Source organism: Neodiprion pinetum, chromosome 4, assembly GCF_021155775.2.
Source record: "Neodiprion pinetum isolate iyNeoPine1 chromosome 4, iyNeoPine1.2, whole genome shotgun sequence".
Taxonomy (NCBI): domain Eukaryota; kingdom Metazoa; phylum Arthropoda; class Insecta; order Hymenoptera; family Diprionidae; genus Neodiprion; species Neodiprion pinetum.
In genome coordinates this window covers 15,186,947-15,212,738 of record NC_060235.2, presented here as the reverse complement: position 1 = coordinate 15,212,738, position 25,792 = coordinate 15,186,947, and the positions used below count along the sequence as shown (strand labels likewise).

General features: G+C 40.5%; 1 protein-coding gene and 1 long non-coding RNA gene across 3 annotated transcripts in view; one reads left to right on the top strand and one right to left on the bottom strand.

Annotated features, from left to right (window-relative positions):
• Positions 1–851: 851 nt before the first annotated feature.
• Positions 852–25,792, bottom strand: part of LOC124217273 (uncharacterized) — a 111,066-nt gene continuing 86,125 nt past the window's right edge. Inside the window, exons 8-14 of the mRNA XM_069135392.1 lie at positions 18,079–18,652; positions 17,285–17,873; positions 3,885–4,045; positions 3,168–3,658; positions 2,530–3,103; positions 1,665–2,414; positions 852–1,579 (exon numbers count right to left, since the gene is read on the bottom strand). Coding sequence (XP_068991493.1) covers positions 1,033–1,579; positions 1,665–2,414; positions 2,530–3,103; positions 3,168–3,658; positions 3,885–4,045; positions 17,285–17,873; positions 18,079–18,652 — 3,686 coding nt within the window. The 3' untranslated portion in view covers positions 852–1,032. The remainder of the gene's footprint in view (positions 1,580–1,664; positions 2,415–2,529; positions 3,104–3,167; positions 3,659–3,884; positions 4,046–17,284; positions 17,874–18,078; positions 18,653–25,792) is intronic.
• LOC124216656 (uncharacterized) lies at positions 9,113–11,467 on the top strand. 2 transcript variants are annotated; one of them, XR_006882658.2, is made up of 5 exons: positions 9,113–9,410; positions 9,490–9,619; positions 10,733–10,831; positions 10,912–11,198; positions 11,301–11,467. It is a non-coding gene; the product is annotated as an uncharacterized lncRNA (long non-coding RNA). The 2 variants fall into 2 exon arrangements; XR_011176894.1 differs by having other exon boundaries at positions 10,912–11,467.

The window sequence follows — 25,792 nt, the reverse complement described above, 5'->3', positions numbered from 1 at the left end:
CACCTTTAAAAATTATCTGAGATTTACTCTTGGTTATAATTTTTTTTTCACCGAACTCCATAAAATTTCTAGGAGTTTCCATACTGTTTCCGCACCTTGTTCATTTGTTAATTCGTATGTGTATATGTCGGAATAAACGAGAATAAATAATCAAGCTTATAAGCGATAGATTGTCGTAGTAGTTATAAGTGTGCGAATAGGATAGGTAGATAAAGCAAGTGTCTACTATCCAGATCCGGTTCGGAGTGTGGCGTTTGGCAAATAGTTGTAGACGTGTTGTCTTCGATATACAATTATACACTTACAATTTAAGTACAGCCTACGCACATGTAGATGCTGTATTTCATGTGTTGCACTTGCTGTAAATACTATAGATACTACAATTTGGTTTTTAATCCCCGATATTAAATTTGGCAATCTTGTATTGTACCGGACTAATTGTTTAGTTACTTCAAACGTGTTTTTGTAGATTCGCTGAATTATAATTTTTTGTCGTCGACTGTTTATTAGTTTGAACTAAAACGCCATATGGCACACTGAATCAAATGTATTTATGAAGTCAATCAAATATAAATTCGTAGATGTTCTCTTCTTTTTGATTATAACGTAACCCATGGTTATCGTTACGTTTTTGTATATTTGAAATTTGACTGCCAGATTCAGTTGATTCAATAAAAATTCCAATTTTCGGGTAACGATAACCGTTTGCGCTTTTTCAAGCAATATTTGTTTAACTTAAGAAATCCTTTTTCACGATGAACGGACAGCATATTATTTTCGCCCTAATAATCTTACGGTGCATGGTTTGCATCTGTTTCAAATGAGTTCGAATGAAAATTAAAAATGGCTGAATCCTTCGTTTTCCTTTATTTTGGTAAGATTGCCAAACGAATCAAAATTTGAAACTAAGTCTACCAGACTATTGTTTGAGAGTTTTTAATGCCAATCGGTCAAAAAACCTTATCAATCAGTGAAGTATGAGAACTGTTACATGTTACTGATAAATACTTCGTTTGCAACACAATTCTGAATTCACAGTGAAATATTCCATATAGGAACTATGATGAGTAAGGATGAAATGTAAGTAGTCACTGCTGCTGATGCTGAATCTTCAGTAGTATTCTCTTCAGAATAATCAGGTTCAGTCTCTGGTTCTGGTTTGTCTGTCGCCATAGTCGGCAGTATTGTTGGTGTTTTAGTCGAGGATTCCACGGTTGTACTAGGAACTGTAGTAGTATTGGCAGTAGTAGAGATAATCAAAGTTGTTGAAGTGGTCGAAGTTTCTGGTGAAGGTATTAGAGTTGTACTGAAAGCGTTCATAGTCGTACTGAAAGTGGTCGTAGTAGAGGTAGAAGGCGTCGTAATGAGCGGTGGTATAGTAGTTGGAGGCTCTGATTCCGTGTGAACTGGCGTTGGTGAAGTTGTAGGTGTCTCTGTTGAAAGTTCCACTGTGGTACTAGGCATATCTGCTACTGTCGTTGTTGTTATCGATACTGTAGTAGTTTCAGGCACTTCTGAGTTACAAAGTACAACGGCTGCGTTGGCTGACAACGAAACTGACATAATATTGACAATAGTCCTGAAACAGTAAAATGAAATTGAAAATATTTTATAACTGGTGTTTAAACCAATGTTGAAGATCTTGAACAACAGCTTGTAATTACCCAGTAGATATAACTGCGTTTGCACTGGCTAAGCAAACTCGCATTCCCTCGGATGGAAGACCGGAAAATTGAGAAAAATTCACGCTTACAGTTACCAGTCCCAGATTAATAGCAACCGCGTATACAGGTTCATCTTGCAGTTGACGAATAAAGACCAAGACGCTGTTATTATTTAGGGCCCAGATATGAGTAGCGCCACGTTTAATAGTTTGACTTTGCTTCAGCTTCAATATAGACTTATAAGTGTTGAAATTGCTTCGCTCTGCTGCTATTTGGGCGATAAGATTTCTGGTGACATAATTGCTATTCATTGGTAACCACGTCGATTCGTTTGTTGAAAATCCACCAGAAGTTGAATTATCCCAGTGGTACGGAGTTCTCGCAGGGTCACGCGTGAAGAGACTGTATCGATCGGGTCCAGCATTGATCGCATAAGGATCTTGAGTGTCAGCAAAAGAAATCTCAGTATCTAGAAGAGCTAATTCTTCGCCCATGTAGGTAAACGCAGTTCCAGGTAGAAGGTGCAACATGTTCAGACCATCAACTCGATTAGTGCCGAAGCGGGAAGCGGGTCGTCTTTCATCATGGTTCCCAAGAATCCAGTTCGAAGTTCCATTCTCGGGCAACGTTGCGAACCAGCTTGTCAGCACTTGAATGTAGTCCGACGCCAGCGACGGCTGCCCCAATTTTGCTATGAGGCCAAAGTTTAACGGTAGGTGAGCTCCTTGGTGAGTTTGATTGCCAAAGTACCTAACAAGTGAATAAAATATTAAGATGGTGCTTGCATATTGGTCAAGCATCAACAAACATTAGTCATTTAATTAGATAGTAAATTTTCTTAATAAATTCATATTTTTATTGTCACCTCGCTACAACATCCTGACTGGCAGCTGAGTCAGTGACGAGAACACGAGTTTGAACATCCAATTGTGCAGTGTATTCATCAAGAAGAGTTCGCCATTGATAGACAATGTCAATGGTTTCGTCTAGATCAGTCGTGTAAATATGTTGAAGATATTCATAATCCGTTTCCAAGACATTGGGTCCAGGACTCTCATTGAGAGGTTCGTCTGGAAAATGTACGTCCTCGAAAATGTGAGCAACGGAACTAACTCGAAACCCATCGACACCTTGGTCAAGCCAAAACCTAAGGACGTTTGTGATTTCGCTCACTACAGCAGGGTTGCGGAAGTTCAAGTCCGCTTGGCTTGTGTCGAACTGGTGAAGGTAGTATTGTTGCCTCTGTTCATTCCATGACCAAGCAGAACCACCGAATACGCTCAGCCAGTTATTTGGAGGTTGAATTCCGTTGTCCAAAGTAATTCCATCTCTCCACACGTAGTAATCTGTGTAGGGTTCGATCCGCGCTACGGAGTTTTGGAACCAGACATGTTCATTGCTGGAGTGGTTCGGGACAAAGTCGATGATCACTCTTATTTCTGTAAATAGAAATTGATCAGATAATAAACCAGGTGAGGTTGCAAAAACAAAAAAAAACACTACCTTTATTGTGGGCTTCTTGTATTAGTTCTGCAAAATCGTCAAGTGTTCCAAAAATTGGGTCCACGGCAGTGAAGTTTGAAATATCAAAACCACCGTCAACTTGCGGTGACGCTAATAGCGAATTCAGCCAGATCGCTGTAACTCCAGTATCACTCAGGTGCTCTAGTCGAGAAATGATACCTTGCAAATCACCAACGCCATCACCGTTACTGTCTTGAAATGATTTTGGATATATTTGGTATACAGCGGCTTCTTGCCACCAATCCAAATTGCCGGTAATTTCACCGCTCACGAGAATAGGTCTATCAGGGATTGTGGGAAATATAGGTGTGGACGTTGCTGTTTCAGTTACCGTTTCTGTCGATGTAATACTTGGAGTCGTAATGGTGTCAAGTGTCGAGAGCTGTTGTGTGGTATCTTCAATCTGGCGCGTGCTCAACACAAGTGCTGCATTGGCCGATAAGGGCACAGCACTTATGTTAACGGTAGAACTGAAATAATTTGCAAGCACAAGGATTGATTGGTGACTCAAAGCTCTGGTACAGTTAAGATTAATCTTTCTCGTGAAGTTTTCATGTATTATTTAAAATATTTGAAAGGCATTATCTCAAGAATAAATTTCAAGTGAAACAATGAATAACTGAGCATCACAAGTATGTCGGTACAACATATACACTCTGAGATCATATGATCTGTCATAAACAATGTTTTCCTCACCCGGTATTGATCACAGAGTTGGCACTCGCTAGGAAAACATAGACGTCTTCGTTAACAAATGTCTCCAGATTAGACAAATCTACTATAAGCTGTCCAAGGCCCAAGTTGATAATGACGGCATAGCGTTCACCGCTCAAAATTTCTCTCGTGAAGGCCAAAACCTGAAAGCATTTCTGAAGTAAGGCGTCTACTAATAAATCATCACACACTGGCATTCGAATAAATATAGTAGGGGGTCCCTATAGTTAGTGCTGAATGACAGGTCATAAATTAATTCGCTTAATAGTAATTATATAGTACGTAAAAATAATTTACAGGGCTAATGGCAATGTGTCGTTAGTACGTACACAGGAGCGATTTTGAGCCGATCTGCTTACCCTCTCGGTAAGCTCTGGGCGTTTGAGTTCTAGGACATGATGACATAGTACCACCCGTGCCAGTCTGATTCCCCTACACTCCGCCCCCCTTTTAAGCTTCAAATTTCTGATTTCTTTCTCGACGGGTGATTGAATTTAGGATTTTCCCCTGCGGCTGGTTAAGTTTCAACATAACTGATTTCAAGCAGTTGACGCATAACCCTACTTACACAATGCAGCTGTCTATATTTTCCAACTCAGTATAATGTCGATAATTGCTGAAAAAAAACTTAGAGAACGAATAGCGATATCGAAATCAGTCGGCATTACGACTTTCTCATTTGCGACGCTAACTCTCGAATTAATAATGTAGGAGATATCTGAGGTAGCTAGTGATGTGATGTGTCCCTATATGCTTATGCAGTTTATCCCATACGTCATCGATGGAGCTTAATGCGAACGTCAAGATAAATACTCTTCGTGAAAAAGTAATGTCTTTGGCCTGCATTTCCTTTAAACTACCTAATTCACTGTGAAGGCGGAATGATTTTTCGATATTACTGATGCACTTTTTCGAATAGCATTTTTTCACCCGTTGCACGTTTCAAAAGGCGCAGCGGTATGTTGTTGGACCGTACCCACCACGATCACTGTGCTATTGCGCCACTTGCATATTATATGGTCTAGTTTGTCCAGTGGTGGAGGAGGGATGTGTAAATCCTCCATGTTTATGATTGTTTTCGCATTATAAAAGATCACCATCAACCATACTTCCTTCTCCTTCACCTTACATATACGTAACTCGCATATCTCACGACTACTGGCGCAATCTTCTGCACCTTGTCGTAACCTTTTATTCCAGAATCCCACAGTATTCCGTGGTAATTGTGTGTTAACCAAACATTAGTAGCTGCATAATTGACGGTAGATCCACCCCAGCAAAGATTAATCTGAAGAGAATGCGTGCCAAACAAGGTCTGTTTATGTTGTGTGACGTGGTATTTCATATCCCATCACATGGGCTATTATAATGTACCCTCTACAGAACAACACATAAACAGCGAAGGCACGTCTGAGGCCAATACTCCAGAAAGAACGACTAGGTAATTTTAGATTAGATTTTTTACATTCAGCTAATACCTGTCTATTTTCTATGCTTCGTACCGCACGACAAGAGCACCCGCCGAGAACATCGCTTCGAAAGAACCATATATGGCAAGACAGAGATCACGGACCGGGTCAACAACCTCCTACCGGCAGCCAGAGGACAGATTATCGCAACCTAACTCCAGGTGGATGCCTGCAAGGATTGAGAACAGAGTCATGCTTGGTACCAAGTGCAAGGTGCCAATACAGACCTCCAATGACCGGACTTATCGGCCAGGAGCCGAACCACCCAGATTACCGCTACAGCCGCTTGGATGCGTCGATGACGAATACGCGAACCGTCAACGACATTTATCAGCCAGGAGCTGAAGTAACCCTAACGCCTATTTCGCCGTCAGCCATCAAGTAGGGGTATTTTTGGCTGATGCACATGTCTCATCGAAGGATCGCAGCGTGGCCGTCAAACCCCAGTAGCTGGAGATGGGCTCTGTCAGACTGATGAGTTTTCGATGAGCGGCCCGTGTGGTAATCATCACCACCAGGAAGTCTCGGTACGGTGGTGCCGTAGGGCGAGTACCAAGCTGCGACACCGGAGAAATGGACTGCGCGGGGAATACCAGCATAGCGAGGAGCACTACTGCTATCGATACCGCAACATGAAGTAAGATCATCATTTACCGCCAAGATCTATTCCCGCATCGATACCGCAGTATCGTGAGGGGTACATCGTCATCACCTCTCTCGCGCGTAGCGCGGGGCAGCCGACGGCAACCCCCCCCCCCCCCCCCCCCTCTACATATCGCTCAATGGGTCGATAAATTCACATATGTCAACGAGGGAGCCGATGGACTACCGCCCGTCTTACCTGTTGACCCGACTCACGTAACCTGCTAGCCCGATTGCGATCATCCAGAACAAGGATAGGATCATGTGACGACAGCACGCAGGCAAAATCAACCGGGATCACGAGAATCATCCCGCGACCCGGGACACTCTACGTCCAGTGCTTATCATCTATTGACGTGTTTTCGCTATTGGCTAGTGTTCCGTTACCGCATTTTCAGCAGCCTGTTCCCTTCCGTTTGATTTGTTCTATTTTTTTCTCTCTTCTATTGACGTAAGTGAGGTTTTCTTTGTTATATTGTAAAGCCCGAAGCATTTTATCGTATCTATATCTTTTACCTATTTTCTCTCTTATCTTTTCTCGCAGCTTGCGCTGTGTGGGCCACATGGGCTCGTCCTTTATCATATATCTTGTCTAATACCGCAAATAACTTTGCGACAAGTTAGCTTATTTATTTAATTTGTAGTGACTATTGCTTCCTTTCTTAATATAATATCGCTGAATTGCAGAGTTTTGCTATCGCTTTGCTTCTGATTCCATGAAAATTATCCAATTACCTGTTTTATTTGAATAGCTGACTATTATTCTTTCGAATGATCCGAAAATTAATTAGTTTATATTGTAACGTGGCATTTCGGTCAGGCCTGCCCGTTACAAGAGACTCCCTGAACCCTGGGCGGAATCCAGGAATTAGGGGTTCAAAAATCGAGTAGAGAAAGAATCCTAAAGAGCGCCAGAACTGGAGTCACGCACCCGGGCTTCAACAGGGACGAAATCGCGCATTACGAATAAGATATTACAGGCTTTTGTTTTTATTTTTTTTTGTCGAGTACACCGGCTACCAGCCAGCGACCAACTTCGACACCGAGGATATTTCGAGGCAAGGCGAAACCGCGGAGATCTCGCGGGAAGGGTACCGAGGCTGCGGAGGGGGAGACAACGCAGATCCCTGCAGCGCGGGAATCCAAGGCGGAAGCGATTCCCGCTGGCGGCCGGCGCGCCGCAGCCTCCCCGCTCCCCCCGCCTACGCCCAACCGTGGCAGCCGCGGGAGACTAGCGAGCAACGAGGGAGCACCACCCCGCCCAACCCCAGGACCCCGCAGAGCGGCGCAGGAGACAACATTGCGATCTAGCCCTAAGTTCTGCGCCGCGTAGCGACGATAGGTGCGCGTCAAGTTGCGCAATCCCCAAAATCGATGGCAGATCGATTGTTGCGCATTCTTAGGGTTATGACGTCACGAAGGATTCGCGGGACGAGATCGGCGTTGCGGCCGATCGGCCAGAAGAGCTCACTCTAGTTCTGGCGACGATCGGGAGTAGGGAGAGCTTGTTCTCGCGTAGAATTTTTTTTGGTTGAGTGTGACGAGTAGCGTGGGTATTTGCGAAGCAGAATGGAGGAACACCGTCACGAGGGAGTAGGCTGCTTTGTGGCTTGGATGTGGAGCGGTAAGCGCTGCTAATATTCTTGCGAGAGAATTTCGAGGGATATTAAATAAAGGCTTGCCGAGGAACGGATAGCCATAGAGGATTTGCATTAACGACAGTACTCGAGATTCTTTAGCCGATAAATCTGCTTGGTGACCGTAGCCTGAGTTACGCGTAATAAAGTAGCACCAATTTCGGGTGATCGAGAAGTTCGAGTCGAGTCACGGGTTGAGCCGAGACGCGGTCGTCTCGAATCTGCGTGTAATCAAATTCTGTTACACGGGGTCACGTCAATTTATTACGATACCATCTCATTTCTCGTGTAGGTCGCGAACAGTCTCACGGGGAGCGTTCGAATTCGCGACTGCGTCCCGCCGTCGCAGAGAAAGTGAAGCTCGGGTGCACGCTAATAAAAATAGGCGTTCCTAGAGGAGGGTCGTGGGTGCCGCGACGAGCCTAGCCTCCGTTTAGTTTTTTTGTTTTGGCATAATCAGTTGGTATTAAGTTGGCGATTAGCGCCGTTTTGTAGAGGACGATCGCGAGCAGCGCGTCGCGTCCGATTTTGCTTTTGGTTTCTTTTAGTGTGTGAATTAGCGGTCACGAGTAGTAGTAGTCACCAGCGCACGTAGGCCGTAGAGGTCTTCGGGATCCCTTCATATTTTTGTTTTCTCTTTTTTTTTTTTCTCTTCTTCTTGATTGATTATTTTGTTTGCTCGTTCTTTTTTTTTGTAAGCTAAGCGCTTGCGTTTGGGATCGCGAGGACAAGCGTCCGCAGTATTGTTATTATTTTTAATTTTTTTTGTATTATCACTATTTTGAAATATACTGTTTAACTTTCTCGCTGCTTTGTGAAATAACTTGTCAACGTACGTGTGGCGTATCTCTCTCTACCCAAAAATTACCCCTCCCCTCTCCGCGGTACTGAGCTACCGAGCATATGGTCGCGGTATATCGTATTACCGGTTTCGAGGCGTGTTGACCACGCCAGGCGCCCAACAAATTTCGCGGTCTTATTGCAGGTTCAGGGGACATCGTGGACGCCAAATTATTGTGCACGCGGTAAGTTCTCGGTCATTTTCTCCGAGTGACCGAGGTGCAGAAAAATCCACGTCACAATATATATTTTCTCAGTTTGTTTTATTTTCAATATCTTATCTCGATCATTTACCATAATTTCTATTACCTAGTCGATATCTTTTTGTCTGATTCGATTCATTTGCCTTGCTATCGATTGCTATTGAGTAATTAGTATCGCAAATATAATTTCATGATAAATATAATATGTAAGATGTCGTTCTCGGAACCTGGAGTATTGCACCGTGGTGAGTAACATCTTTCTAGTTAATTCTCGCTTCTTTTATCGCTGGCACGTAGTTTGTCCGTAATTCTTCTCGCTTGTAATACATCGCAATATCGTACCGTTCGTATAATTTCTTTTCGTAATACGTTAGGGATATCTGTATCTTTCCTATATCTTACAGTTAGTATTTCATATCTATCGCATATACTGGGACAATCTCTGGAAACTATACAGTCAATGCGCATGCACGAATTTTATCGGCTGCTCGGGCAGGCTAGTCACTCCGAGTTTCAGCTGTCAAATTCTGTTTCAGGCGGCAACGTAGTCATACGAATTTTTGAGGTTAGAATCTCAAACAGTCGAGGTAGTGACTGGAAAAGCTGATTCTTCAAAGAACGATCGAAACTTGATACTAATGCTCTCTGAAAATTGGCTTTATTCGACTGAAATGAGAAATCTGTTTAAATGTTGGGTGCTTCGAAGAAACGCAGACGGTAGGTGGGAACACTTTATTTGATTACTTTTATTATTTCGTCCATTAGAAATAACAATGAAATTTTTTTCTATCAACAGGTGATACGGCCAAAATAATCACATCTCTAATATTCACTGTTATCTGCCTATTCAATTTATCACACGTAGAAAGATCATCGCCACTTTCAAGCAGCTAAGCAACTTTCTCACTCTCTTATGGTTTCAGGCGGTAATATTGAATTTCATCACTTTTGAAGATGAGACATTAAACCGAGCGCTCAAGAAAATTAAATATCTCACTATCTGTAATAGAACTGTGAATTTTTTTTTTCTGGAAAATAGTTCAAAAAAATTTACAAATAGTCGATAGTCAATGTATTTTTTCCGATTAATAAATTATTGCTTCTACTATTGAAAATAATTCAATGATTATCAGAGTTCATTTCGCAAATTTTCAATATAATTTGATCAAATGAATGAAGGGAAACCAATACTCAAAATAAAAATTCAAGTAATATCAGACTTATTAAAATGATTTCTGTATTTCATGTTAGTGAGGTTCGAAACAAACAAGATCTAATCGGAAGCGTAAAACTCAGGAACGTAGATCATATCCTGTGACACAAGTTGAAAATCAACTTTCTCAAAATGCGCCTTAACGTCACAATTAGCTTCAAGGACAATCATGTTGTAGAGTAATGTCAGAACATTATTACGAGGATATTGACTTATTGGATTCAAGATTGTGTCCCTTGTCCCATCAAAATAAATGAATACTGATTTTCAACGAAGTTCATGAAGATTTTTCTCCAAATAATGTAATCCGATACAATATCTTGTTCATAGTCCTCCGAACATCACCTTGTGACAAGGATATTTGGAAAGAGTCTCTGTGTTGCAAAAACCATTATAAAATTTTTGGTTTTAAATTCGTGCCAATGAATAACTTCTGCGTTTCAGGTTCCATTTCCAATCTTAGGATGACATTTGTTTTGTTCTAGACAATCCTAACATGAAATGGAGAAATGATTGCGGTAAATGGATTATCACAAGCTTTCAGTCTTAGCGTAGGACCCTGTGAAGAGTGTAAAATTGAATTTGGTTCTAAGATATCGATAAATTGCATTGTACTAAAAAAGTTAACGAGTGAGTAAATCCTATAGCAGACCAAGTGATTAATTGCAAAGGAACGTGTACTAGTAAGTGAATGCATTCTTCACACTTCACTGGGGTTCCACGAGACCGAAGCACGGGTGATGACTGCAACTAGCTAGCCAGATGACACCATCAACCAAGATTAACTTTAAATACATTTTTAACTGAAGTTATTTAACATTTCTAGATTTGGATTGGTTCAGTTTGTCTAGCAAAATTCAACCCTACAGTCAAATTGAGGACTTGAAAGACTATTTATCAAAATTTAATGCCAAAGAGAGTAAAAGTAAGTTTCAGAATAAGGTACCAAATTAAATGGTATAAAATTTGAAATAATGCTGGTCAATGATAATGCTTAAATTACAGTGTTGCACAGAGTGATTCCTCGGTATAATGAATTGGCAGCAACGGTTAAGTAACAAACTTATCGCTTTGGGCTGGATCAAAGCAAAATGATGAGATATTTAGCCACTATGATCTGTAGTGTATCCCGCTCTTCAATTTTGCCTCAACTGATGTTAAGAAGGTGGCGATGGCCTGATGAAATTCACTCTGGCACCTGATGTCTGACGGAACAACCAGGTTCGATGGTTATAATGATTGCACCGCTCAAGAAACCAGGATCCTTGCCACCTAAATGTTTTGACCATCAGGTAAGGCATAATTTTCCTCGTGTTAATCAAAGTTTAAACTTTGAGCCTGCTGAAAAAAAAAACTAATTTTATTATTGAATCCATGTTAAAATATTGCAATAGAAAAGATCACGGAATTAGAAATTTACTTACATGCTTCCATGCCTGACAATTTGAATCCCGCTTGACGATGAATTATTCCGTACCTGAAAATATTGGAAGCTATTATTATCAGACAGGAGCTTTTGATAGTTTTGGATACAACTACTTTCCGATAAAATGCACAAAACAAATCGTGAATGAAACGCATTTTTAATTTTATGTGAATAAAGAATCTGTTCACAATTAACGTTGTTTTTACTTACCTACCTCTGTTTTTCCAGACTCCCACTTGTTAATGACATTTCACATCGAATTTCAGATTTTTTATTTATATAAATAACATCCAATTTCTGTATCATTTGATATTTGCTCTTCCATTGAATGCTTTATTGCGTCGGTTAAATATTTTCCAATATCGACCACGGTATTGCTGAACGGTACTGTTCTTCTTGGACAATTCACGTTACATAAAAATTAACAGCAACATAACCTCAATCCGCGGTTTTATGCGCGAGAGATTTACAGCTCCTGAGTATTGTCTCATTTTGAGTACGTTGGCCCCCTGCTCAGCAGACAAAAAGATCGCCGCGGGGCGATTTCACCGGCCTATGAGATTGAATTATTTGGCGCATGCGCATTGACTGTATAGTTTCTAGAGATTGTCCCGGTATTTCAAGCTAGACATTACGTATTACTTTGTTTTTTTTATTATAATTTTTGATTCCAGAATATTGTATCGAGTATCTTGTTTCCCTCAATTCGGATTACAGTAGAACCTCGATTATCCTAACCAATTGGAACCGAGACTAGTTCGGATAATCAAAAGTTCGGATAATCGAAACATGGGTTTTTTAGGACCAGATCATAAACATCACTTTTTGCATAAAAACAGTACATACATATATATTAAAATTTGACATATATATATATATTAACTTTGAAATATATATATTAGTGTTCAAGAAAAAAAAATTTAGATTTTTCTTAACGCTACCCGATAAAATGCCTGTTTGGGACCTAAAAAATAATCTCTCAAAATTTGAGCCACGTAGCTTATGCGTAAGAACTGGCGCAAATGATTTTTCGTTTTTTTTTTCACTTTTTCCTAAAAATCTCCCAAAATATAACATACATGACAAAAAGTCTAAGAAAATCTTTTTTATGAAATTCAATTTACCGTGAAAAAAGTCTTTTGTGATTTTTTCATATATTGCGTATTCATCAAGATATTTACAAAATGCAAAATTACAACGTCAAATATTGACTTTTCTTTTTCAAAACAATATTTTGTTTTTTCAATCTACTTCAGATCTCATATGTTAATTTTCTATTCTCAATAAAAAAAGAAATTTCATATCGAATCCCAAATTTTGTTGATCGGCTCTGAATTGACAAAAATTGACAACGTTCGGATAATTGAGCGTTTGGGTAAACTAAGTCATTGTTCGGATAATTGAGGGTTCGGCTGATCAAGGTTCGGATAATCGAGGTTCTACTGTATTATTATTTCACTAGATTGAATTTATGAACCTCTGATTTAACTTAGATATTATCTGATTGACTTTTAATTCTTTTTTCTTTTCGTTACTCCTAATATTTCTGAATTTCTTCACTATTTGTAATATTACCTGCTTCAACTGTATATTACCTTGACTATTTTTCTCTCGCTATCTCATTCTATTGTCGCTTACATTGGTACCCTAATTTAAGAACCTTAAATTGTGGATTGCATGCCAGCCTACCTTGATTGACCTATTTTGTAAATCTTGCTGAATGTATTTCAATTAATAGTATCGCGAACGTATGCATTCCTATCGCTTATCACATCTCTCGTCTCGTTAATCTGTTAATTCTCACTTATACCTTTTCTCTGGATGTATTTGAGTTTCTTTCATGATTTAGTTGTATCTGAATGTCTTGCATCGCTCACGTGTAATTATTATCGCTCACCTTTTGTCAATATATTCGATACTATTACCATTATCTATCTGATTGTGTTGATCTGTTGGATAAGACCCCTCCCCTCTACCATTATCTTGTCTACACTGAGCCAGCTGTGCAAACCATCGTAGAACCTGAACGTTTCTTCTCTTGTCTTTTCTGTAATTATCTTATATCTAACGCTACCGTGTCTGGCGCCCAATAATAATATCTTTATCGTTAATTATCTTATTAATCAGATCAGTACCTGCGCCGTAGGGTAACCGGACTTTAGCCCTCACAATTATTATTAAAAACAAAAATTCAAATAAAAGAAATCCTGGTTACAGTTGATGGCGACGAGTTCCTTGGGTATGAGTTTCTTGCTGTGGCTCATAAAATTTTGCACATCTATACATTTCCATAGTGTAGGAGGGATGTTGCAATTGCGTTAATTTTCTAGTGTTAATACGGGTAGAACATTGACTATTCAACTTTCTTCGTGCTCGCTTTTATTCCCACGCACAAGAATTTTCATGATAAAGTGAAGGGGTTAAAAAGATTACGGATCCATTAGCGGCACAACATCAAATACAACACTTGCTGTGAAAACATGCAATTCTGGGAACAATATCTATATTCTATATGTTGGACAACTTGACACATCTATTATACGAAGATCTACAATTATTAACTTCTTTCCCCGAGATATTTCAGACAAAGATATTTTTCGAATGCTGCCGCACGCATTTCCACGAATTGATGTCCATCCTAATGTAAAATGCTTACGAATCTTGTTGGAAGGAAGATTTTGGATTGTTCGTTAGGCGCGAGCAGAATACACGAACCATATCTAGTGTTGACGAGTCTTATAGTAGGGGAGCCCAAGAGGCTAAATGGGATGTTATTTTTGCGTTGCGGGAACCTATTGGATTGTGAAGATTAGATACTAAAAAGAAAAAAAGTTCATATGATATATGCCCTTTCACTGCCGGGGGAAGTGCGTACTAATTTTCAAAAATGTAAAAAAAATTTATAACCAAGAAATACTAGAGTGCGTCAGACATTAGTATCGTATACGCCCTATATGCTTCTGGTAACAAAGAAATATTAATCTGCCGGCTTACAAGTCGGGGGTGGCAGCATGAAGGGATAGAAAATGAAAAAAAAAAATTTATTCAAGTTTATCGGATAGTCAAGAGGAATGTTAAGTGACCTCTAAAACGTATTATATTCAAAAGACTGACGATTTGGATGCAGTCAGAACTCACGGTCGATTTTCGAAAATGTAAAAAAAATCGTGACCTCGAAATACTCGAGCTCATCAGATTTATATGCAGACGGTTCAGCTTGATGTCCTTGTTGTGCTAACCTAGAATCTGACAATTATGTAGAGAAATTTCGTTGTTCTGACAGTTTAAAAAAAAATTGTTAATCTTTTTTTTTGTTATTGAATGGAATAATTACAATGAACAGAACATAATATATAATGTAAAATATATATATATATATATATATATATATATATATATATATATATACATCTATTTTTATATATATATATATATGTCGGCGCAAGAAGCCGGCAGCCTCAGCGCTTGACACTTGTAACTGTCGTACTACTTTTGTTTTGATTTAGACCACACAAGTATTGTTATTAAGTTTCGGTCTTTGTAATCTAGCAGGGTGGGTAAGGTACCTAACTTTAATCCTATAGTTTACCTTGGGGAAGTCGAGAGACGAGAGAGCAGTGATAGTCAGAGGCTCGAGCGTGAAGGACCGAGAACGTCTCGAAATCCCCACACACCTACCCGCTGCTACATTAGTGTTAGTTTTGTTTTGAAGAGTAAAAGAAGAGATAATCTGAAATCATGAGTGACTCTCCCGATCACCTCTATCACCCATTAATACCTCCGACATATATATGTAAAATTTTACCATTTATTTATAAGAAAATGGTCCGAGAGAGTGAGAAATAGAGAAAGAGTGCGACGGGGAGAGAGGCGCGGAGTGGGAAATACATAGTTCCCAGCACCTGCACGTACCTCACTTTATTAATAATTTAAGCTTTTTCACTTTGTAGAAACCGGTATATTATGTTATATCCGTAATCCTTACATGATTTCTTTCAAAATAAAAAATAAATTTAACCGCGCTCGAATACTTCCAGGTGACATTTTTTTTTTGCAAACTAGTGACTCGCTTATTTTCTTATATCATGGTCATATCGTCAGAATATTGAAATTTCCACTTTTCTGCATTTAATTAACTTACCTTCTGTCAATCTGACGAGCTCGAATTAATTCAAGGATGGATTTTTTTTTACTAATCTGATTGGCTGCCTCAGACGCACCCTTGTATATTAAGGGTTCATATATGGTGGTCGTTCATAACAGGGTGCAAGGTTTCTTCCCTTATGTTTTTCTTCCCGGCTTAAATAAAACCCAAAATCCCCGCTTGGGCTCCCCTACTATTATAAATGTTATGTCGTACACTACCCCAATTTCCAGATCCACCACTCTCTTCTTCGGCAGAGTTTCCAGGAAACTCACGGGCTGATTTTGTTGAGATCCAGCGCGTTTGATGAAAGGTTCACAAGTTTATCGAAGAAGAGATACAATAGTTTACCACGACAACAGAATGACTTTCAGTACAGCTCGCAATTTGTATATCATCTACACTAGGGTGGTTCAAAAAAACATGACATTCTCGTTTTTCGAAATGAATAATTCCCAAGACCCAATATTTTATAATTCTTGTGGCATTTCCATGAATTGAAAAGTTTGATTACATCATCTGACAATGAGTTATTCTTTTTCTCCGTTAGGGTAGTATATGCTTATTGTAACTGTAGCTCATGAGACGATTGTATTTCAATAAAACTGCATTTTTTAATAAATATAGACATTTCACGATGAGAGTGAATTTAGCGACTGAAGCCAGAACTGATGAAATTTTAAGAGCGACTGAATATGTTTTATGAGGCACTGGTAAAAAGCGGGTGAAATATTCTATTCCTTGAGGAATTTCTTTACGATTTCTCTTGGCTCAACGAACAGATCTACTAGAAAAGATCAAATACGTTGAAAACGAAAGTCATGAGAATATTTTTCGCAACGGGGAATCATAAAAACCACTCGCCGGGAACGAAATCAGAAATTTCGCATCTCACGAGATGGGGGGGGATCAGACTGGCGCAGGCGGTACAATGTCATTATGTCCTAGAACTAAAACGCCCGAAGTATAGGCAGAGAATGCTCTGTGTACAGACGTGGGTGAGTATTTCAGATATTTATGGCCGCTGCATTGAATTCATCATTTTTACCCTACCCAAGGTGCGCAATTATTGAGAAAAAATTTAAATTTGTATGTTTTATTATAACCTTTGTATCATCGTAGGTGTCTAATGGTATTGCACATGGAAAACCTCAACTCTTCCAGACTATAATAGTATATTCTGTTACAAGGGCGAATACTGAATGACTTTTGATAAGTGTAAAGATTCGAGCGTGAGCCGAAGGTGAGTGCTGCGTTTATGTGAATACAAGTGTGAAGCTGCAATTGCGTAAGTACGAGTGTGAACGCAACATAAGCCAAGGTGAGCCCTGTAATCACACGAGTCAGATCATTAGCGCCACCTGTTTGGATAGTTTGACGATGTGAAGTTTATGAAGTGTGCGTACGGTACTCCGTTTTCCAAAAGTGTGGTGAGACGCTGTTGGTACATTGCAAAATTGAAACGCATAGCTCTTTCTACTAGAGCTCTTTTTGGCACATACATACTCTTGAACAACATAAATTCGTGCACTGTGTCATTAAGCGTCCGTTACCTGATCCTACTTTTAGGTGGTGTCAAGGTACCCGCGATGCTTTTTGAAACTAATTTTCCCTCACATATGTTGCAAGAAATAGCATGCATTATACGTTCTGATAAGCGATATCTATCGGGTGTAATTACAGAACCTCTGCCTTGGGTCATGACGTGTTTACATGGGTGTGAGTGCGAACTCATGTTCGGCTCGTGCCGTAAACTGTACTTTCACATTTGAGTGAACGATGATTATGCTGTATTATGTTTATCTTACCATATCAGAGTTGAGAGATAGAAATTGGGTGGTTCCGTACTTGATGCACTCTCGTTGCCTTAATTGGAGTATGGCCTGATAAGTGTGATAGTTACTCCTCTCAGCAGTCTTTTGGACTGCAAGATTTCTAAAGACGTAGTTGTCGTTGACTGGCAGCCACGATGAATTACTTGTTGAGAATCCTGCCAAACTGGTATTATCCCATTGATAGGGAGTTCGCGCAGGATCTCGCGTGAACAGCTGAAATCGATCTGGTCCAGCATTAATCGCATGTGGGTCTTGTGTATCGTTAAATGAAACCTCGGTATCTAAAAGGGCCAGCTCTTCACCCATGTAAGTAAACGTAGTTCCGCGTAGGAGTAGCAGCATGTTCAAACCATCAGCACGGTTCAGGCCAAACTTTGAAGCGATGCGAGTATTGTCGTGATTACCAAGAATCCAATTTGATGTTCGATTTTCTGGCAATATGGCAAACCATTCATTAAATGCATTGATATAGCTGGATGCTGATGAAAGCCGAGTCAAATTGGTAATCATAGCGAAATTCAATGGCACATGAGCTCCTTGGTGAGTTTGATTACCAAAGTACCTGCAAATAAAACGGTGTTCGGTTTCATCATCAATTCTAGCAAATTAATATATATAATATTATGCATATTACATCAATATATCTAACAATGAATATACGCATTCGCATATACATAATTATATAATATTAATATATCATTTACTGGATGAAGATGATTAGCAATGTTTGTTATATTACAATACACCAATTTAATTTGCTCATTCACCTAGACACCACATTTTGGTTAGCTGAGGAGTCTGTAATCAGAATTCGTGCTTGGCCATCAGATTGTTCGGCATGTTCATCGACGACCGTTCGCCATTGATAGACGATGTCTACGGTTTCATCACGATCGGTTGTGTAAATGTGTTCGAGATAGTCGTAATCCGTTTCCAGAATGTAAGGATCTGGGTTTGCATTACGTGGTTCATCAAAGAAGTCCTCATCTTCGAAAAGATGAGCAACTGAACAGATGCGAAAACCGTCTACTTCCTGATCAAGCCAGAACTTGAGGACATTAGTCATTTCCGTTACTACATCAGGATTACGAAAGTTCAAATCCGGCTGACTGGTATGGAATTGATGCAAGTAGTACTGTTGTCGCTGTTCACTCCATGTCCACGCAGAATCACCGAACACGCTTAACCAGTTGTTCGGAGGCTGAAGTCTGTTATCTGATACGATTCCATCTTTCCAAATGTAGTAGTCTGTGTAGGGTTCAATACGTGCGATAGAATTTTGGAACCAGACATGTTCATTGCTCGAGTGGTTCGGAACAAAGTCGATGATAATTTTCAGTTCTGAAAATATCATAATTCATAAATAAATTAACACAAAAATTATCGGTACTTAACGCCAATGTTTCATTATTTCCTCAGGGCCCGTCGGAAGAATACTTAGGATTAATCACTTGTTTCGGCATTGCAGTTCTTCGAAGAAAAATCTTCAATAATATTTTCAATTAGCAAAAATTCACTTACAGGTGTCGTCATATTGACTCGCAGGTAAAATAAATTTTGACAAGGCTGAATAAAATTGATAGAACTAACTAGTTATTAGCATGCAATGAAAAGATTTAAAATACTGGCGTAGAATACGATAAAAAGAGTTTTATTTTCTGAACTGCGGTACTCAGAAAAATTATTTATACCAGATGTCCTTAAAATTGATTTTGTGGTTCCGGAAAAAGTATTGGAATGTGAGACGAATGATTCAAATATCATAAAAAAAAATCAAAAAGTTACAGAAAACTGATCAGATGAACGAAAAACCTAACAAGCAGATTGAGTACCTCCGACGTCGCAGAAACGGGTTCCCGTTTCCCGTGATGAAAGTTTAAGAACTCCGAATTAACGTCGTTTTTGATTTTTGATCGAGTTGGCTTTGGTTGCTGAGATATCGCGATTTGAAAATTTAAGATTTGTTACTGGAGTAGAGACCGTTTCGGCTCGCGCGTGAAGTGCGTTAATTAAGCGTGGACGTGTGAACCTAGAGCTGGCGTAGCTGATACGGTAAGATGACGGACTAGAACGCTGAAAGTTCACGGTTCGCGTCTACGTATGTTTCTTTTTCATTCTTTAAAATTTAAAAAAAAAATTTTCAGTCCGTTTGAAATATATTTTCTCAATCTCTTATGAGACTTTGCATGCGTAGGTAAATAAGACAATTCGAAAATATCTATTACCAGTTATATTTTCATATATTATACACTATGTTGAGAAATGAGTGATAAGAAGAACTTAGAACATTTGCAAATGAGTTTGGTTTTATTTAATATACAATTTGATCAGTGTGCTATTTGAGATTTGAGAATGTCTGGATTATATTAATCCCCTAAAAACCAGGTTGTGATTTATGGTGTTTCTAGATCTTAGGAATCACATGAAAAGTCAATTTTGATTTATGTTAATCACTTGAGAAGCCAATGGTGATTGTATTAACCACTTGAGAAGTCAATTGTGATTGTATTAATCAGTTGAGAAGTCGGATATGATTTATGACACGATAATTCTTTTTTTGAGGTGGTACAGTCAAGCTTCACGTGCGAGCACAATGAGATGAAAAGTAATACTGATTGACAGCTAGAAGAGCCGGTAACTAGGCGCGTTCTCAGAGGTAGTGAATAGTGAATAAGAAGTTTCTTCTCTGCATGCACGATGTATAAGGAGACTCTAATGTGTAGATGTTGTGTTTACCCTTTTTGAATCCTTGCTTCCGATGAGAAGCCCGTAAGACAAGCAATGCCGTCTATTGAATGATATGCGGATGTGCAAATCATTTATCTACGAGAGAATATTTGTTGAAGGAATGTAAATTCGAAAAATTGGTGATTTAGAAAAATTAACGACGGAGCCAGGAATCGAACCTGGCGTCTAGAGATGCTTGACCGGAGCCTTAGCCTCCACTAGACCACCTAGCCGCCCTGACTCTGTTGTCGTTAATATCTCTCATCACCAGTGAGTTCGAATTTGTTTTCCTTTGTGCCCGGTTTATGTGTGAATAAGTAGTGAATAGTTTTGGTTAGTCCACGTTGAATGACAGCTGCTTCTTGAGAGATACCTTTGAGAATACAGATTTTCAAACATTTCAGCCCACCATCAGCAACGCTGTTGATTTTATTTATTTATTCATTTTCTTCATTAAAATCCAACGGCCCAAAGTGCCAATAACAGGGTTACTCAATTTACATAGTTATCGACAGAGACAGAGTTAACATATATTGTTGTTGTATGTTGATTTTACATGAACTAAAATTTCTAATTTAAATATTTGATATAACATATTGATTACATTAGATTTGGATATTGGTTCAAATAGCTTAATTTGCGTTTATTAATGTATTAAGCTGTTTATTCATTCAACTGTTTTCGCGTAGTGAAATGAGAGTTCACGCAATAGAGTTGGCCGTGAGGGGATTTTGATAATAAATGTAACTCTTCTTTAAGGAAGTGTTTAGGATCGAGCAGTGTTCCCTGCTCGATACTGTAGATGTGATTGTTTGTTGACGATTGTCGTTTTGCCATTCCGAGTCACCAGACAAAGATTGGTCTCCCCTTCCGCTACACGCCGTTGAAGATCGTCGCGAGTGGCCTTGTGTTGAGCCTGCTGCATTTGAGTCCAATCTTTCGCTATTACTATGTTGGTCAAGTTCAGATCCGGAGAGAGCTGGTTGGCTTTCTTGTATTTTATGAAGTTCAGTATTATTATAGCAGAGGAACAATTGTTAGCAAATGTGATTTTCAGAGGTCTCGGTTTTTGAAGCGCTGGAGAATATTTACCGATACGAGATTGAGAATATACGGATGAATCAACGTTAAGCGCAGTGCAGAGTCTAGTGGTGAAATCCGAATCTCGGTTAGTTCGTGCTTCTAACTCAGCATCGGATGATTCAGGAACATCGTATAATATCACATTGTTACGCCTGGAGAATCTTTCTTCAACTTCTGCCAAGACAGATTCCTCATTGTCTGGCGGAAATGCTTCAATAGTACTGATCTTGTCTGTGTTTGTTTTAACTTTGCCTTCTAACGATTCAACCTTGTTAATAAGATTCTTATTCTCTTCTTCTATTTTCTTAACTCTACCATCTACAGACTCACGCAGAGAATCTACACTCCCTTGTACTTTATCTAACGCAGCTGCGATGTCTGTTTGCAATTTCGTATTTTCCTCTCTGATAAGTTTACGTAGATCTTTATATGAAGACGTTTTCTTTGCGCCGCAGCATCTTTGAAATGCACCATTTGTTAAAACACTGCTTGCTTTCGCACAACTGAGGTGATATGTAGCATTACACTTAGGACAATCAACACAGTCAGTGACAATGTTGCTAGAGCAGCCACGGCACATACGAGACATGTTAGATGTTTGTAAACAAAGCCAGTCAATAACAAGATGTAGGATGTTTTGCTGTTACCTACAAGTAGACCACAGGTGTCAGCATCAGGCACTATAATGACGTATCATAGTGGAGATATTATAGTTATTATTATTGACTTATTGAATTGTACTTATGGAGAATTACTTGGTTATGCAATGATCCAGATGTACGTTTATATTTCAGATTGATAACAAGGTTTAATTTCACACTTAGAGATCGAATTTAAGCTAGAAGACACATTAATAGTTACACAAGATACGAATTTATCTCAAGGCAACGGTATCAGCACAAAGCAGTACACGATGTATTACAGTAGTGTTAGTACTTTTAATATAGAATTAATTCGTTATGTAATGTTCCAGGTGTATGTTTATATTACAGAATGGTAACAAGGATTAAATTCACACTCGGAAATCAATTTTACGCTAGTGGACGCACTAATAATTACACAAGCTACGGATTTATCACACGGCAATAAAACGTGACTTTATTCTGCCGCCATCTTGGCTCGTGCTCGTGTAGATGATGAGTTGCCTTGAGGAGTCACAAGAAGGAGGGTGAGCTTTGCAATCGGTCTGGTGAGCTTGGCAATCGGTCTGGTGAGCGTGGTTGTGGCCGTCTTTATGGACACCACGCTTGGTAAGTCCATCCTGTCCTGGTAATAGATTGAGTACCCTAGCCATTGGCTATTTTCCGGGAGGTAGGCGCTCATCAGTGAGCAGTACTAATGAGCCCACCTGAATGTCGTTGTGAGGATGATGCTATTTTGACATGGCTTGCAGTCGTTGCAAGTATTGAGTTGACCACAGATGCCAGAACTGTTGCACCCTTTGCTAGATGAGCTGCCATCGAGATAGTCTGTTGGTTGAGATGTCCAGTAGTGAGGGCCCAGGGACTGCATTAAGCGCAGTTCCAATGAGAAAATGTCCCTGTGTGAGCACTGCGGTATTGTCGGGGTCATCGCTGAGCGGTTCGAGCGGCCTTGAATTGAGAATCGCTTCTATTTGGGCGAGGAGCGTAGCGTCTCCTCGTATGTGAGCACGGTGTCTCCGACCGTTCTTCTGAGGTGAAATTTGAGAGAGTTTACCACTGCTTCCCACTTGCCACCCATGTGAGGGGCTGCCGGCGGGTTGAAATGCCATCGAGTCTTATCTTGGGCTAGTACTGATGAGATTGCTTGATGACCTGATGAGCTTTCGATGAAACATTGCTTGAGTTGAGCATCGGCGCCAATGAAATTGGTTCCACAGTCGGAGTAGAGTGCGGAAGGAAGTCCTCTTCTTGAGATTAAGCATTTGTAGGTAGCAATGAACCCGTCAGGTGTGTAGTCAGAGACTACTTCTAGGTGAGTAGCCGATGTTGTGAGACAGACAAATACACATATCCATCCCTTGTACGTGCTTGAGCCTCGACCCTTCCAGGTTTTGAGCGTGAGCGGGCCAGCGTAATCAATGCCTGTATGTGAGAACGGGCGTGATAGTGTGACTCGCGCCGGAGGTAATTGGCCCATCAATTGCTGAGCGCGGATTCCCCTTTGACGAGCACACACCACACACCTGAGAATACATGATTTGATGGTGCTCTACCTCCGATGATTCAGTGGAGTTGTCTGATGAATGCCAGAGTTACCTGAGTTTCTCCATGCATCGGTTGGTTGTGAGCGTGAGCAATGATGAGTTCAGAGAGTCTTGAGGTGCGAGCAAGGATTGCTGGATGTTTGTTCTTGTATGAGAGTTCTGACTTCTTAAGTCGACCACCTACTCTGAGCACACCGCAATGGTCAATGAATATCGTGAACGTGTTAAGCGGGTGTGAGTTTGGCAGTTGAGATTGTCGCTGGAGTAGTGCGAGCTCTTCTTGGAAGTAGACTGATTGAGTAGCCTTGACCCAGAAAAGTCGTGAGTCTTCCATACTGCTTGATGGAATGGAAGCTGCTGGTGTTGTATCGAGTTTGCTTGAGAGTTTCTTGATGAATCTGCTGCACAGAGAGGTTATTCTGAGCAGCTTGTTGAGAGATGAGAATTTGTAGACGAGATCCCAATGATATTCTGAAGAAGATTGGACAGCATGCAATGCAATATTTGCACGAGCCTCTTGCGTACATGTAGCATCAGAAGCCGACTCGTTTTGAGCAGGCCATGAGTCCATTGTCTGAGTCATCCGTGATGGTTCCGTCCACCATACAGAGTGTTCTTCGAGCTGATCTGTGGTTATGCCACGCGACGCACAGTCAACTGGGTTTGAGGTGCCTGGTACATGCCTCCAATGAGCTCTCTCGGTGAGTTCTTGGATTTTCGTAACCCGGTTACATACATAATCCTTCCACCTTGAGGGATGAGCCTTGATCCAGGTGAGTGTTACTTGAGAAGCCGTCCACAGATGAACATTTGTTACGTGCATGTTTAAAGTAGCATGAACATGGTTGATTAGTGTGGAGAGTAGTAGCGCTGCTGTGAGTTCCAACCGCGAGATGGTTAGACGTTTGAGAGGAGCAAATTTCGTTTTTGAGCAGATGAGTGAAATGTTGGTGCCAGTGAACGGTGAGTTGACAAAGAGATACACAAAGGCTGCCATTGCAGTTTGCGAAGCTTCAGAGAAACCATGTAGTTCAACAGCTGAGTCAGTGAGCGTGTTGAATCATCGTGGAATAGAAAGTCTGGCTAGGCTGAAGAGATCTTGTCTAATGCTAAGCCACTGAGTTATGAGTTGTTTTGGGAGTTTGCCAGCCCAGTTGAGTTTGTGTAACCAGAGTGCCTGAAGAAACGTCTTCGATCTAATCACAACAGGTGCGGAAAAGCCCAATGGATCAAATATTTGTGCTACTTCTGATAAGATGAGGCGTTTCGAGAATCTGTCAGAGTGGGCTGATGAGATGGTTGAGAAGTTGAACGTGTCCTGTTGAGATGACTATCGTATTCCAAGGATCTTGGTGTCAAACTCGTCGAATGAAATGCCCGATGCACTTCCACGCTCAGGTGAGACTTCCGCCAACAGTTGTTGCTTCGATATAGAGTGCCATTTTGCTAGCGGAAATCTGCCCGCGTGGCAGAGCCCTATGAGTTGATGAGCGGTCTGACTCGCTCTTTCACCGTGTCTGAGCCTCCGAAGATATCATCAACGTATCGACCATGAGAGATCGGATCCACCGCGACCGGGTATCTTGAGCCTTCGTCTTCAGCGAGCTGAAGCAGTGTCCTCACTGCTGGGAATGGTGCTGCCTTTATTCCATATGTAACAGTCGTGAGCTGATAATGAGATTCCAAGTGCTGCTCGTTTACCCAGAGTATTCCTTGAAGATCCCAATCTTCTGGGTGAATCTTAATTTGCTGATACATTTTTGTGATGTCTGTAGCAAACAAGTGCTTACGTCGGCGTATCCAGATGAGCAACTTGACAATGTTGAGCATTAGATTCGGACCAGCATGCATGAGATCATTCAGAGAGTAGCCAGTGGAACTTGCACTAGAGCCATTGAACACCACTCTGAGTTTGGTGGTCGAGCTATCTGGCTTGAGAACCCCATGACGAGGCAGGTAATAGTGAGGCCGTCTACTTGTTGAGTTGTCGTCGAGCTTGATCATGTGATCAGCTCTTTCGTAATCCAGCATGAACTGATTGTATAATCAGTGATATTGACTATCTCTGCCAAGCCGTTTGAGAATCCGTTGAAGGCACAGATGTGCCGTGTGATGAGAGTTCCCCAAAGCTATTGGTGATAATTTGAGCGGCATTCTCACAATGTAAAGTCCAGTTGAGTCTCTTGAGTGAGTAGTCTTGAAGTGGTGCTCACACTCGTCTACCTCTGGAGTGAGTTGGGATTCACTTGACGTCAGTGGTTCTTCCTGAAGCCAAAACCTTGTTAGCAAGTCTTGCAAGGATGAGTTCGTTGCTTGTGAGACGCCATGTTGCCGTTCTTGTCAGAGTAACCGGTGCATGAATTGGACCTATTACCAGCCATCTAAAGATGGACAATTGAGCAATCGGAGAGCTAGACGAGTGTCTAATGATATTTGCCTTTATGAGCTGCCCGTAGAAGTCTGCTCCTATGATCACGTCTATT